This window comes from Miniopterus schreibersii (genome assembly GCF_964146895.1).
Source record: "Miniopterus schreibersii genome assembly, chromosome: 1".
Classification (NCBI taxonomy): Eukaryota; Metazoa; Chordata; class Mammalia; order Chiroptera; family Miniopteridae; genus Miniopterus; species Miniopterus schreibersii.
Window position 1 is genome coordinate 23,963,435 of NC_138101.1, and position 14,001 is coordinate 23,977,435.

Here is a 14,001-nt window from a genome sequence, read left to right on the forward strand (position 1 = left end):
AAAATTTTTAAAATTTATCTTTATTGTTGAAAGTATTACAGATGTCCCCTTTTTTCCCCCATTGATCCCCTCCACCCCACATCCACCCCAGCCCCAGGCCTTCTCCAAACCAATGTCTGTGTCCATGGGTTATGCTTATAAGCATGTAAGTTCTCTGGTTACTCTCTCCCCGCCCTCTCCCCTACCCCCACCTTCCCTCTGAGATTCCTCAGTCTGTTTCATGCTTCTATGTTTCTGGATCTATTTTGTTCATCAATTTATTTTGTTCACTATATCCACATATGAGTGAGATCATGTGGTGCTTGTCTTTCTCTGACTGGCTTATTTCGCTTAGCATAACACTTTTTAGTTCCCTCCATGCTGTCCCAAAGGATCAAAGATCCTTCTTTTTTACAGCTGCATAGTATTCCATGGTGGGAAGGTCCCACAGCTTTTTTATCCACTCATCTACTGACGGGCACTTGGGCTGTTTCCAGATCTTAGCTACTGTAAATTGTGCTGCTATGAACATAAAATGAATTCATCAAGGTAGCAGGATACAAAATTAACACCCAGAAATCGCTAGCATTTTTATACACCAATAATGTACTCTCAAAAAGAGAAACTAAAAAAACAATCCCATTTACCACTGCAACAAAAAATTAAGATACTTATGAATAAACTTAACTAAGGAGGTAAAAGACCTGTACTCAGAAAACTACAGGATATTGCAAGAAGAGATAGAGGAAGATATAAACAAGTGGAAGAATATACCGTGTTCATGGACTGGAAGAATCAAAATCATTAAAATGTCCATACTACCCAAAGCAACCTATAAATTCAAGGAATTTTTATTATAGTATTCATACCATAGAACAGTTTGTCCATAGTGCTGGTTATTTTTGTAAAAAAATATGTCAATTATCTAGTTATCTGGAACCTAGCGTTGTATGCAGCACACAGCAGATGTAAAAATGGGAGTGGAACGGAATGAAGTGAAATTTTGCAAGAAATAGAAATTCATCTCATTATCCCAGGATACTAACTTTACGACTCATTCATCCGCCCCCTCCCCCCAATTCATTTTTGACTGTTTGCCATTAGGAGGCAGTCTATTTAATCTGTATTTAGAGTACAGAGGAAATTTATTTTGGGACTTGGATTCTCCAGGCTTTCTCATGTAAATGGGAAAGATAGGTGAAAAGCTATCAGGTGCATAAACACATGATACTACTTCAGATGAAAGTGGGTCCGTGCAGAATGGACAGAGCCAGGTGACGGGGCCGCTGCAGGTCACAGTAAGAAAGTGTGAATGTCACAGCCAGCTCTAAGCAACAGATGTCAGGGGAAACAGGAAGTGGAGGATACCTGTCAGAAAGTAAATGCATAGAGGGAAAGTGGAATTCCAGGGGCCATAGATAAACACACAGGTGGGGAAAGCTTTTCCGCTGTATTGTCCACTCCCCATGTGCCCTGTGCAAGCCCAGACTAACCAGTGTGAGTGGGGTGAGACTGGGCTGGATGGAGCTAAAGGGCTCCTCTGTCGTTACAACTGTAAACTTTGGCTTAGACTTGGAGCTGTGGGTATGCAAAATCCCCAAAATAACATGCTTGAAAAAAAAAAATCCCAATTCCAGGAGTATCCCAGTATCCCCAATGCCCTAAAGCTAAGACCCCAGGAAAATCCCCACCATATGCCTTGGAACAGAAAAGTCCGAGATTTCTGGTCAACCTCAGGACTTGGAACCAGGCAGGGATAGATGCCAATGACATGCGTGTGCTGACAGACACTGGAATGTTACCTCAGGTGTATCAGAACGTGGCTGCCTTTAATAAGAGCTGTGGCTGGGTAAAGAAACTAGGGGAAAACAGGGATTCACTAAGACCAGATTCAGCCCTGTCTTCCACTTCACCTCAACTTCACCTCGCTTCTACCTTTCTCCCAAAGGAACATTACTGCCATTTGGGCAAACGGGGAAACGTGATCTCACAGGGAAAACTTCCGAGTCAGGAGAGGATCATAAGCACAAAAGCAATAAACAACACACAAGATAGTAGAACTAGTAAAAACATATATAATAAGAATTTAAAAGAGTATGATAAAAAAAAACCTTGGAAAGATGTGGGAAGTTAGAACCAACTGGAAAATAAGTCATACAAAAATGTAACTGCTGAAAGAAAGAAGCCAATAGTGAACTGAGTAGTAAATAGGACAAAGCTTGAAAGTGCAAATGAACAAACTGTCCTAAAAGATAGCAGGAAATTAAAGACTGTAAGAAAATTGAAAAGAAATGGAGGAATAGAGGTGACTACATATATATAATGAAACTCCAAGAAAAGAATAAGAAGGCACAGAATGAAAAAGAATGATTAATAATTTTCCAAAAGTAAAGAAAGACATGTGTCCTTAGACTGAAAGGACTCGCAGAGTGCCAAAAAGAAATATAAGGAAAAGGTACCTAACCCTAGACACATTATGGTTAAATTAAGAAAATTTTCTAAAAGGTTCTAGAGAGGAAAGCAGATTATTACTTACAAAGAAACAAGATCTGACACTGGATGCACACACAAAATTACTTCAATATCGTGGGGGTGGGCAGGGAAAGGAAGACATATCAACATAGATAATAAGCACAAATATGGTTATCAAAACTTTAGAAATAACCAGACAAAGATTAGATACAGGTTGTAAAGCTTTCAAACCAGCATCAGAAAATCTGATTTAGACAGTGGAAAGGAGGCGAGGAAAACAACAAAAAGCATAATAAATGGGAAACACAAAATAAGATAGGAGAAATAAGGCCAAATAGAGCAATAATTACAATAAATATACATGGGTTAAATTCATTGATTGAAAGACAGATTCTTAGGTTGAATTAAAACAAAAAGATCCAGCAAAATGGTGTCTACAAGAGACACACTTTATAATAGCAGCTAGTATAACACTTATTTGATCACTGTGTTCTAAGCTCTTTACTTGTTTTAACTCATTCAATTCTCAGAAGAACTCTATGTGAGATAGGTTACTATTATTGCCACTTTATAAATGAGGGCGCTGAGGAACAGAAAGATTATATCGCTTCATGTAAAACAGCAGGTAAGTGGTAAAGTCAGGATTCAACCCTAAACAGCATGGTTTTAGAGACAGCATTCTTAGTTCCTATATAGTATACAGAAGGATTGAATGTAAGGATTTAGGGGAAAAAAGACAAGGCACATATGAAACAAAGGAATGCCAAGTTAGTCATTTTAATACCAGACAAACTAGAATTTAGGACACAGAAAGGCCATAATGCTCAGAGAAAAATCTTTATGTATGACAGCATTCCTCTTACCAGAACTATTCAAGTAGGCCATATAAAAGAAAATGTGACAGCATTTCTAAGAGTAACATAATTTTTAATAATAGCTGCCAATGTGCCGAATACATATATTGACTCATTTATTCCTCACAACCCCATGATAACAATTATTTTTATTTCTATTTCAAAGATGAAGAAGTTAAGTAACATGTCACTCAGCTAATAAGAGGTGAAGCCTGCACTTAGATTCTGGAAGGTCGGGTCTCAGTGCTGAGAGCTAGAGCACAAGCAGGGGAATGGGGGGGTTGCTCAGTAAGAGGCACTGGGAGAGCTTGCTCATTACGTAGAAATGAAAAACACTGGATCTCTTCTTTATAAAATACACAAAAATAAACTTCGTACGAATTGGAGACCTATACGCAAAACAGAAAGCTGTGACGTTAATGGAAGAAAAAGTCAGATAATAACTGTGAGTGGGCCCGCAGCATCTAAAACACACAAACCATACAGGAAAAAAATTAAAGAAATTTGACTATCTTTAGGTGGATGACTTTTGTTCAAGGAAGACCACCACGGGCACAATTAAGAAGGGAGCCAGACCAGAAGATTTTTGCCATTCTATAATCAACAAGGAACCAATATCCAGAACAAGGAAGGAATTCTTGAACATAAGCAGAAAAATAAGACAGGAAACTCAACATAAAGCTCAATATACTTCTCTCTCTTCAATGGCAACTGTTACCACTGACTTCATGTAAGTCTCTCTGATACATAATAAATCAATTGTTAACGCACAGCAATTACTGCCTTTTGAATGTGTATGGATTTATTTTGTTGAACAATAGTCACAAGGTGAAGGCAGAAACTATTTCTTTCCTGTTGTTCATTGCCTGGCACATAGTGGGTGCTTGAAAAACGTGTTGACTGACTGACTGACTGAACTTCCAAAGTAGAAATCTAGAGAGGTGAACAGTTCTATGAGGAGGTGCTCAATCTCCACAGTCATCAGAGAAGTGAAAATAAAACAGCAAGGCGCCACTTTTCAACCATCAATCTGGCAAAATTAAAAGCTTAGGAATGCTGTTTGAGGGTAAGGCAGGGAGAAGCCATCATCCGACATGGATCTAGAACACGAGTGCAGCTGTTTGGAAACAATGCAGCAATTCTGATTGAAATGAAATATGCATACAGCTCACAGCCAAGCACGCCCGCTCCTAAGTGTACATGCTAGAGAAACACTTGCACCGGTGCAGGGAGAGGACACTCATTTCAGCACTTTCTGTGGTGGAAAAGATTTAAAGCAACCTACGTGGCCATCACTACGGTAATAGATAAATAAAATGCTGTATATGCATTGTTATAATAGTAAGTAGTAGTGAAAGTAAATAAATTTATTCTATAGCTAGTAACATGGACAGCTCTTAAAATTATAGGAAAATAAAAAAGGTAAAACATTTATGTTAAAATATTATAAACATGTGTCTCTCCCTTAATTCAACACACACATAACAATATTATATGTTTTTCATAACTACACATATCTACAAATAAAGTATGGTAGATGGCAGGGAACATATTAAATACCCGAGACAGTTTTCCTAAGGTGGAGTGAAGAGAAAGTGACTGGGAATGAAGGGCAAAAATTAAGTGATATAGAAAATGCCAAGAAGAACTTGTTTTGGCTGAGGACTCCAGGACGCCTGCAGCTTCAGGAGAAGGCTGGTATGAGCGTCTTCTAACCCATTACCTCTCGCACCTTCTGGCCCTTCCAGAACACGGGGGAGACATTCTGGTGACAAAGCAAGATCTGATGCCTGTGGCCCTGGGTTCTTCACATTTCTCTTGTTCAGATATATACATATTTATTGACCCCTCATTTAAAAACAAGCTGACTTCTGGAAATACCCACATTTCAAGGGGTAATCTTGAATCCAAGGGCACAGAGAAATTGGATGGCACCTCCGGACGGCACCCGTCACCGCAGAGAGGGCCAGTCTATTTCCGAGGAATCACGGAGAAAGGGAAACGTGCCGGGTGAGATGGGAAAATGTCTCCATTCTCGAGAAAAGAAAAAGAGTCTGGAAACGACAGACTAGGGAGCCTGGAGGGAACTCCATCAATATTCTAGGGAAGTCCTGTCAGAACCAACTCCCTCTACTGTTCATTCATTAGCCACAGACGCTCCGCAGCAGGCGCTGGCCGGCGGACGATGCCCCAGGGCCAGACCCAGGCAGTGGCCTGTTTTTCACATCAGCTCTCGCTACAGGGGCAGAGCTGAGAAGCTGTGATACTGCATTGCCTAGAAAGCCTAAACTATTTATTATCTACCCTGTACAGAAAAAGCCTGCCCACCTTCGCTCTATAAAATCCTGCCTTGCTCTTAGAGAGGCCCCCGGAACCACCCCCTTTCACGCCTGAACTTGAAGCTTGTCATCTTATGGCCACTTCTTGTCTCTCTGATCCCTTGGTGATACACCTCCTGCTTTCCAAGACCATCGTCCCCCAGGGAGCTGCCTCTCCCTGCCTTCCCTCCGCCCTACAGCCGTTCGTCGTGGCCTTCATTCTCCCGGGCCAGGCTCCTGGAGCTCCAGCCTGGCCCGGCCTGCCCTAAGTGGGGAGAGCTCAGGCGGGTTTATGACAGAGATGGTAATCCCTAGAAGCCATCGTGGGTTTAAGGAGAACCAGAAACGCCAAACTAGCTCTGCTTCCCTTTCCCTCACAATTGGGTCCATAGACTGGCCGATCAGAGAAATGGGCAGGTTCCACAGATCACGTCCTTAGCAAACCGCGGCACTGAGGGAGAGCTGTAAGCGCCCTCTCGGTGGCTCTGCATCTGACTGAAGCCCATCTTAGTGCTGATCTACTGATTTATGGGAAGCTTCGGGGGGCCTTTCCTGGAAGGCTGCAGAGATCTGTGTCTAAAATGGTTGAAGAGAAATGAATCATCAAGAATCTGAGCGCAGTGACAGAAGATACGTACACTTATTCCAAGGTAGCAAGACCCAGCATAGAAAAAGACTAGAATGAGTAACACATCATTTAAGAGGGATGGTGATGGAAAGAAAGACAGCAGTTATCCTCGGGAGAATCACAGAACTGAAGGCAGCATAAGGGGGTTCCTGAGGTGGTGTCCTGTTTGGATGCTGGATACAAGAGTGTGTTCACTTTGTGAACATTCGCTGAGCTGTACACTATATTTTATATACTTTCCAGTACAGGTTAACTCTTTGTTATCAGAATATTTATATAACCTGCAGTTCTTATTTGTGTGTGTGTGTGTGTGTGTGTGTAGGCCATGGTAGTTTATCTTAATTGAGTCACATCAAAGACCACATAATATCGAATTACAGTGAGATTCAACAGCATTTAGATTTCTCATCTAGTTTAGAGATTTTACTGTCACACATGAACTTCCCTGGTAGGGTACATCATGACTGGCCACCAGGCTGCAATATGGACGTGCAGTTCCTTTAACATTACTCAGTAGAGGCAGAACAGCAAATGAGACAGGGCTGGGCAACGTATCGTTATATTATGTTAAAGCAAAATATGGGCATTTAATGAAATTATAATATTTATTCACTATGGTCCTCTTTTAGCCATACATGTACGAAAGAAATGTTCTCTCAACATTTCCAACATTTATTCATATTATCTTGGAAGCAACAGAGGGTTGACATTCATTAACAGTCTCTAAGCTTCCTCAAAGCCAAACATCTGCTCTGGCGTCCAACGATGCTCACAAACTTTTTTCTTTAAAGGAATGTCTGCTGAGCCCTTATTAGCTTCATTTGTGCTTTATGACTACCCTTTAAGTAGAACATTTATTTAGAGAAATCCTTAAAGTTTAAGACAATCCTAAAAGATTCGAGAAGTAGACTCAGAAAGTAAATAAATCCTTTATTTAATGTACTCAAGCTATGACAGAAAGTATGTGAAGTGTCCCTCTAGACCTCTCCTTGGAGGGTCCCCTGATGGACTAAGGTGAAAGGTCCCGCCTGGATGCCACTCCCGAGTGACGACACTCACTGGGGTCAAGTGTTTTTTTTTTATACGCGGCAGGGAAATTGCCTAAAAGGGGGTTAAAACTTTGATTAGAGATGTTGCAAGGAGGGAAACATGCTGACTTCAGTTTAACTTCTGCTTTTCTGAAGACATGAGCACATAAATTATGTAGAAGACGGTGATTACTAGACAGTCTAAAAGCTGGAGGCTCTAGGCCAATTTTCAACCAACTGTCACAGAATGTAAGTTTCAATATATGTTTAAACTAAACTGACAACTACAGAAAAAATGTAAAATTCTTTGAAAGGCTGGGTTATGGGAACTGACGAGGAACTCAGAAACCACATGCTATTTAACACACGGCAATACTTCACTGCATGCTCCAACCACTCTCTTCTGCAGGGAATATTAACAGAGGTGGAACAGATGCTTCCCCAAATTAAGTTAATCCAAGCACTAGACAGAGTCTTCCCAGAACAGTGTGGCCAACACAAATACAGTTCATCCAAAAAAAAAAAAGAGGCTCAGAGCAATCTTCTGGCCCAGAAGCTCTCCGGCTGGAAGGAGGTGACCCAGGAAGCGTGCGTGTGCACACAGGTTTCCCACCTTTCCAAGCCAGAGGAGCTCCGCTCTTAGCGGCTCTAGACATCAGGCTCCCTGGAGCACTGGAATGACCGCTGCATGCCAAGCTCCACATTTTACAGGTCACAAAACCAAGGCCAGAGAGGCAGCGTTAGGTATCCACAGGGCCAGAGAGGTAGCATGATGGTGTGAATTCCCAGCTCACATGCCATTATACTGTGATAATACAGCTGTAAGATCTTAGGGCATGAAATACTGGTAACTAAGATGAGGAATTATTCTCTGATAGTTACTTTGCAGAATAGCTCCTGATGTTACCTGTATACACGACTCTTGGAATGAGCCCTTTCACTTCTCTACCTGTCCAAGGAGTTTCAGGGAGTCTGTGCAACCCCTAAAAGAGTGCATTGAATTTTACACGTTTGTGTGTATATTTTAGAGGAGACGGTCTATAGCTTTCATTTGTTCTGCAAAAGTATCTGTGATCGCGCCTAATGATAAGAATTGGGCCAGGGAACAGAAGGGAAGCCGGCCACAAAGGCACAGTTTATGTTTAGTGCCAGGAAAACTGATCGGAAACTGCCCTAACACGAGAGGCATGTTTCCCATTAAACTACTCGGGTTACACAGGTAAACGCGCAGAGGTGAAAACAAAGCTGCACGGCATTCATGAGAATACAGTGCTTCATAGACTGATAAAAACAGATTTCATTTTACTCCTTGGATTTTACACACTCAAAAAAACACCGGAATGACATGCAACCTTCCCTTTGTAAGCCAAAACCAGGACTCCAAAGCCCTGAATAATTTGGGGGCGAGGGGATTATTTCTGTCTCTGAATATCCCCCTCAGAAAACGGCGGCGAGGAAGAGGCCCGATGACCGCCGACAGGGAACAGCTGCTCCTTTCGGTCCCACTGCGGGCCCTCGGGAGGGCGCTCATCTTCCCTAACTGCCACCAGGCGAACCCTGACGCCCGCCTCCTGCCCTTGTGCGGTAACGGCAGGGAAGCGGGAGGCTGGTGCGGCCTGAAGATGCGGCTCATTACGTTCCTGGCCGGAGGCCTTCCCTCCTGTCCCTGATCCCGGTCTGGGTCCCCGGTCCCCCCCGGGACTCGAGCTGAAAGCCGCTGTAGGGGATGGGCGCAGGCTGAACTCTCTCCTGCGCGGGCAGGAAACAGATGGGAAAGCAGCTGAGGGAAGCCCAAGAGCGAGCGGGAACCGGAACCTGGGAAACAGTCCTGGACTGCATTTTGAAATAATGGTCGGTATTTATCGGGAGCATCTCCTATAATGAAGTAAAACAGAATTTCCCGAGGCCGGGAGAGTGTAATGGTCTAAAACCCAGGAGTGACACTTGCATTCCAGGGTAAAGACTGAGCCACCGAGCTTCTCACCTAAGCCTCCCCGTGAGGGCCATCGGCATGGACACTGTCCTCCGGGGCCAGTAAACTAAATGACATGAAGATGGTCTGTGCCGAGAGGCACCCGGCCCAGAGGGTGCAGAGCCATAGATGGGCAGTGGCACTGATGTAATTATGGGCTTAGATGGATCTCCAAGCCAGACCGGAAGTCGAACCACAGTCCTTATGGGAAAAGAGAGACTATGAAGATAATTAGAAAAAAAAAAGCTGAGGAAAGATACTCTACTTAAAAAAACCCCAACAAAAATCAAACCTAAGACTCTGAATAAAACCCCGTGCCTGCACAGGGACCTTCGTGGTCCTCCGACACGCATAAAGCAGGACGGGGCCACACACGTCTTTATGAGCTCGGCTGCAGAGCTGCGTGCACGTGCAGGGCAGGGTGTGACTCCCTCCCCGGGCCTGCCGGGGCCCCGGGTCCATGTGACTCCGTGAGCGTCCAGAACAAGGGTCTCGGGAGGGAATTTCACAAGCACGGAACATATTTTTCCTCCCTTGACGCTGCTTTCTAGTTTTTCTCTCCCTCTGCTATTGTTTAATTTGTGGTTCAGCTTTTTGAAGAATGGTGGGAGGGACTGCGTTAAGCAATGCTGTAAGAATGGGGCTCAGCTGCTGGGCCTGCAGTTTGAAAACTGGCCTCCCACATCTTTCAAACCAACTGTGATTCCACTTAAAACAAAGAGAGGGAGATGCAGGAAGGAGGGCAGGCGGCAAGTCTTTTTTGTCCTGTGCGCACCATCGACGGCCAGCACACAGTAGGCGCGGGGCAGATGCCGCCGGCTCGAGGGAACTGGCCGTTTTATCTAAATAGCTCCGGTTCTGCTTTCTTTCCACATCGAGCCAACAGTCATATCACTTAATGTGTTTTTGAACAAACTTGTCTCGATCCCATTAGTGAAAATGATTAAATGACCAAATCTGGCACAATATTATCCCGACGAAGGGTGTCGGGAACCAAGAAAAGTTACCGGAAATGCGTATTTTAGAAAGCATGAGGATACCAAAGCACAAATGACACAGGCAAGATAACAGAATTGCCAATTCTTTCTTCACGATGAAGCAAAGAGCCTGGTTATTACTAACATTAATTACCTGAGCAATATTTTATCCAAGAGCTTTATAGTAATAATATTTATTAATTCACGCCCCTGAGAATAAGAAGAAGCAACTCAATTCTTTGACTATGACAATTTTATAGGCTGAAATGATGTTCATAAAAGGTACCTATTAAGTATGATTTCAATTATATTTCACAAAGTATATTTCAACTGAAACTTAGGAAATCTCTACATGGCTAATAAGCTTGGAGACAGTATCATATACAGGATATTTAAGTGACTAAGTCTGGACAAAAAAAGAGAGGTTTAAAAAGCATAACATTCTTTTAAAAATAAGTACATTTTAAAGAAAATAATAAAAGCAAACAGTACAGGTTTAAAGATAAGAGCGCAGATTCTAAGAAATTCTCCAGAAGCCCTGCTAAGGCCTCATCTCCCAGGTGTGAGAGCAGTTAGAGAAACTTCTGCCCTGGCCTCCTCTGACCGGCTGGTAAGATCCGACCGGCGCAGAGCGAAGAGGGAAATCCTTGGGTCTCATGGTGACCAGAAGGGAAGAGACTGGGCACAGTCCTGAAGACACTTTAAATTTTAGGAAGACAGAGTTTAAACCGTTTAGACAAAGAGATGGGGCACAGTCTTTGACAAGACGTTCAGGAAGGACCGGGTGGTTTACAAAGACACAATTCTGTGGATGGGGACCTGATAGCTGAAAACAGATTTTACTTCAGGATCCAGGCAATATGACACATTAGAGGGTGAAGGGCTGTACAGTCAATAATTATTTTCCAAATAGCTGGCTCTTCGGGAAAATGTTTAGCTATCTTGAAAATGATTTAATTACTGCCTCCCATCATGCTTTTCCCCAAATAAATCCTAGCAGCAGGACCAGAGATTTAAGGGTGAAAACAGAACCTTTACAGAAATAATGCTAGTTGGAAATGCAGGTAGACGACTGACTTTAAACACAGAAAATGGCAAGAAGTCTGTCAATTCTAATTGTGGACAATCACTATTAGGGATTTTTAGGACTCACTTTCAAACACTCTGCTAATACGTTCTATCCCAGTTTGTGAACCTTGAGTCTGAGGGATCAAATTAATAAATAATCTGACACTTACCAATTCTAGATAGAATAACTTTAAGGAGCTTTAAAAATCAGAAGACCTAGGATGCAGTCGACGTCACTGAAATCTGACAATATTAAGGAGAACTTACCTGCAGCAAATAACAGCTTTGCAGGACAAAGCTAGGTCCAGGAAGTAATGCCGCACTCCGAAAGTCAAGGCGTACTTGAGGGTCTTCCCATCGATTATAAGAGCAAAATCGTTCTCCTTCCGAAGGGCATCGCCCAGGGTGGTGCAGTGACGACTGAGAGTTTCCCTCGTTCCCTGTAAAATTAAATTTAAAAAAGCCCATTTGTTCTACCTTAAGGATGTTCAGCAACCACATTTAGTTATTTTTAGTGCTTTTGATGTTTCAAAAGGTTTTCATGTACCTCCATGCATTTGATTCTCACAAAAGCCCCTCAAAGGAGATGGGACAAACGTTATCAGGAGAAATAAGTTGCTTGCTCAAAGTCACAAACGTGTTCCTACAGGGCTGGGACTAGATTTACAAATCACCCATTCCTCCCGGATCACTGCTCATCACCCCAACCACAATCCCGATCCCACAAAACCATGTTCAGCAAATTATCTCATTAACAAACAACATTGCCCCAAACTTATGAACTAGTCAAAACTGCTTAGCCAACAATCAAGGAGAAAAGTTGGAGAATGTAATTTAAATAACTTATGAGTATTCTCGCAGAAGTATTCAATGCCACTGAAACTTAGTGCCTGGTGACCAACCGGAGAAAATGCAGTATCTATAATCTCTTGCCAACTCATGAACTGGCCTCTATCACTTTAATTATTATTCCGTGATGCAGTATTTTAGTTGGGGATGGTGCCCTATGGCTTGGTAATCTTGACGGATCAAATAAAAGCTCCCGTTCCATCACAGAAGAGTTCATGTTCAGGCACAATGAAAACCTTGAGTGCCGAGGAAAGCTTCGTTCATCTCGACCGTACAGAGAGGCTGTATTAGTCTCTCTGTCAAGAACTGCTTTCCCAGCTCTTCAAAGGCAAACAGTTTCAGGATATTCAGTTTTTCTCCCCAAATCCTGTAGATTCTCTTTATAAGCTAATGTGACCAGTTTCCTGTTGCACAAGAGCCCCGATGCTGCGAAGAAACAGAACACTGGCCCTGCACAAGGTAAAAATAAGGAATGATTCCTCTCCTATTAGAGCTTTGTTCTGAGTGCTAATATCTGGGCCTGCAGTTATTTATATAATAAATGCAAATATACATTTATACAGTAAAACATACCTACAATGAAAATACTCATAATAACTTTTTACTATATTCATGGGAGAGAGAAGTACTGTTCCAATTGAAGAATGTGGTCCAGTCATTTCAAAGTTATTTTCACAAAGGCAGAGGCGGTTAACATTTTATATTGGGGGTTTGGGGAGGTGTTTTTGAATCATATTAAAATGTGGGTCACACTGTGTTCTGGAATTTCAGAATCTGTTGATCAAAATAATGGAACCAGACTGTACTGTAAAGTAAGACCGCCCAATTTTCCCAGCCCTGGAACTCGACTTAACGCTCCCCCTGCTCCCTGTTACATGCTGACACCAAGGACCACCAAATAGCAACATTCTTCCAACATTTTCTGTTCACACTTTACATTGAGGGGAAGTAGCTGTTGAAATTTATAAGTGTCACCCTCTTACGTCCTGATGGAAATATTTGGTCCAAGAGGCATTAAGAAAAGCATGTAAAAAAAAATTGTCAGTAAATTTCTGCAAGCAAGATTTACCAATGACAATCTACAGTCGGTTAGCCTGGATTGTTTTAAAACTGTCTGTCTTCACCTAGAGTAAATGAACAAACAAACGAATCAATGAACTGACAAACAACAGAAATGAAATGAGTCAGTATTTAGCACGAACCACACACTAGGCGTGGTTCTAAGGACTACACATACAGATACAACATTTCAGTGAAACTCATGACAACCCTACACAGAAGGCCCTCCTGTCATTCCCATGCTGCAGATGAGAAACCTGAGACAGAGTTCAAATTCCCTGGCCACGAACACATGGCTACTAAATAGTGAAATGAAACTGAGAATGAAATTTCTGTGCAAGCTTGTCTTCCTCCGCAAAACCCAGCAAAACAAACCCGACTTCAGACAGTACCAGGCCTAGCAAATTATACATGGAATGCCCACCCATCCCCTCTGCTGTTTCCCTAGAGCCCCCATCATCTGCCTCTCACCTCTTTACTGCCCACAGAGATTTCTCTTTATGAAACAAATTTAAAACACAGATCATGCCTCTGCTTGTTCTAACTTTTTTCCTATGGCTTCCTACTGTCTTGTCTACACAATATATTCCAAATTCCTTAAAATGGCATTTAAGGCTTTCTCCAATCAAAGCCCAGCTAACATTCATCCTACTTCCCTTCACCATCTCAACTCCTTTATTTCCTCTCTCTGGAATGCCTCTCCCTCCAGAGGCTGGTCTACCACCCTCTAAACCAAGCTTACCCCCCCAATCCCTCCCAGGCTCACTCCCTGCTGACAGGTGTAACTCACTCTATGC

At 42.6% G+C, this 14,001-nt stretch overlaps 1 protein-coding gene across 4 annotated transcripts in view; it reads right to left on the reverse strand.

The window, feature by feature from the left end:
* The window catches only part of ATP8A1 (ATPase phospholipid transporting 8A1), a 193,836-nt gene that overhangs the window by 50,082 nt on the left and 129,753 nt on the right, over positions 1-14,001 (reverse strand). For all 4 annotated transcript variants that reach the window (XM_081151451.1, XM_081151453.1, XM_081151450.1 and 1 more), the window contains one exon: positions 11,564-11,736. In XM_081151451.1, coding sequence (XP_081007577.1) covers positions 11,564-11,736 — 173 coding nt within the window. The remainder of the gene's footprint in view (positions 1-11,563; positions 11,737-14,001) is intronic.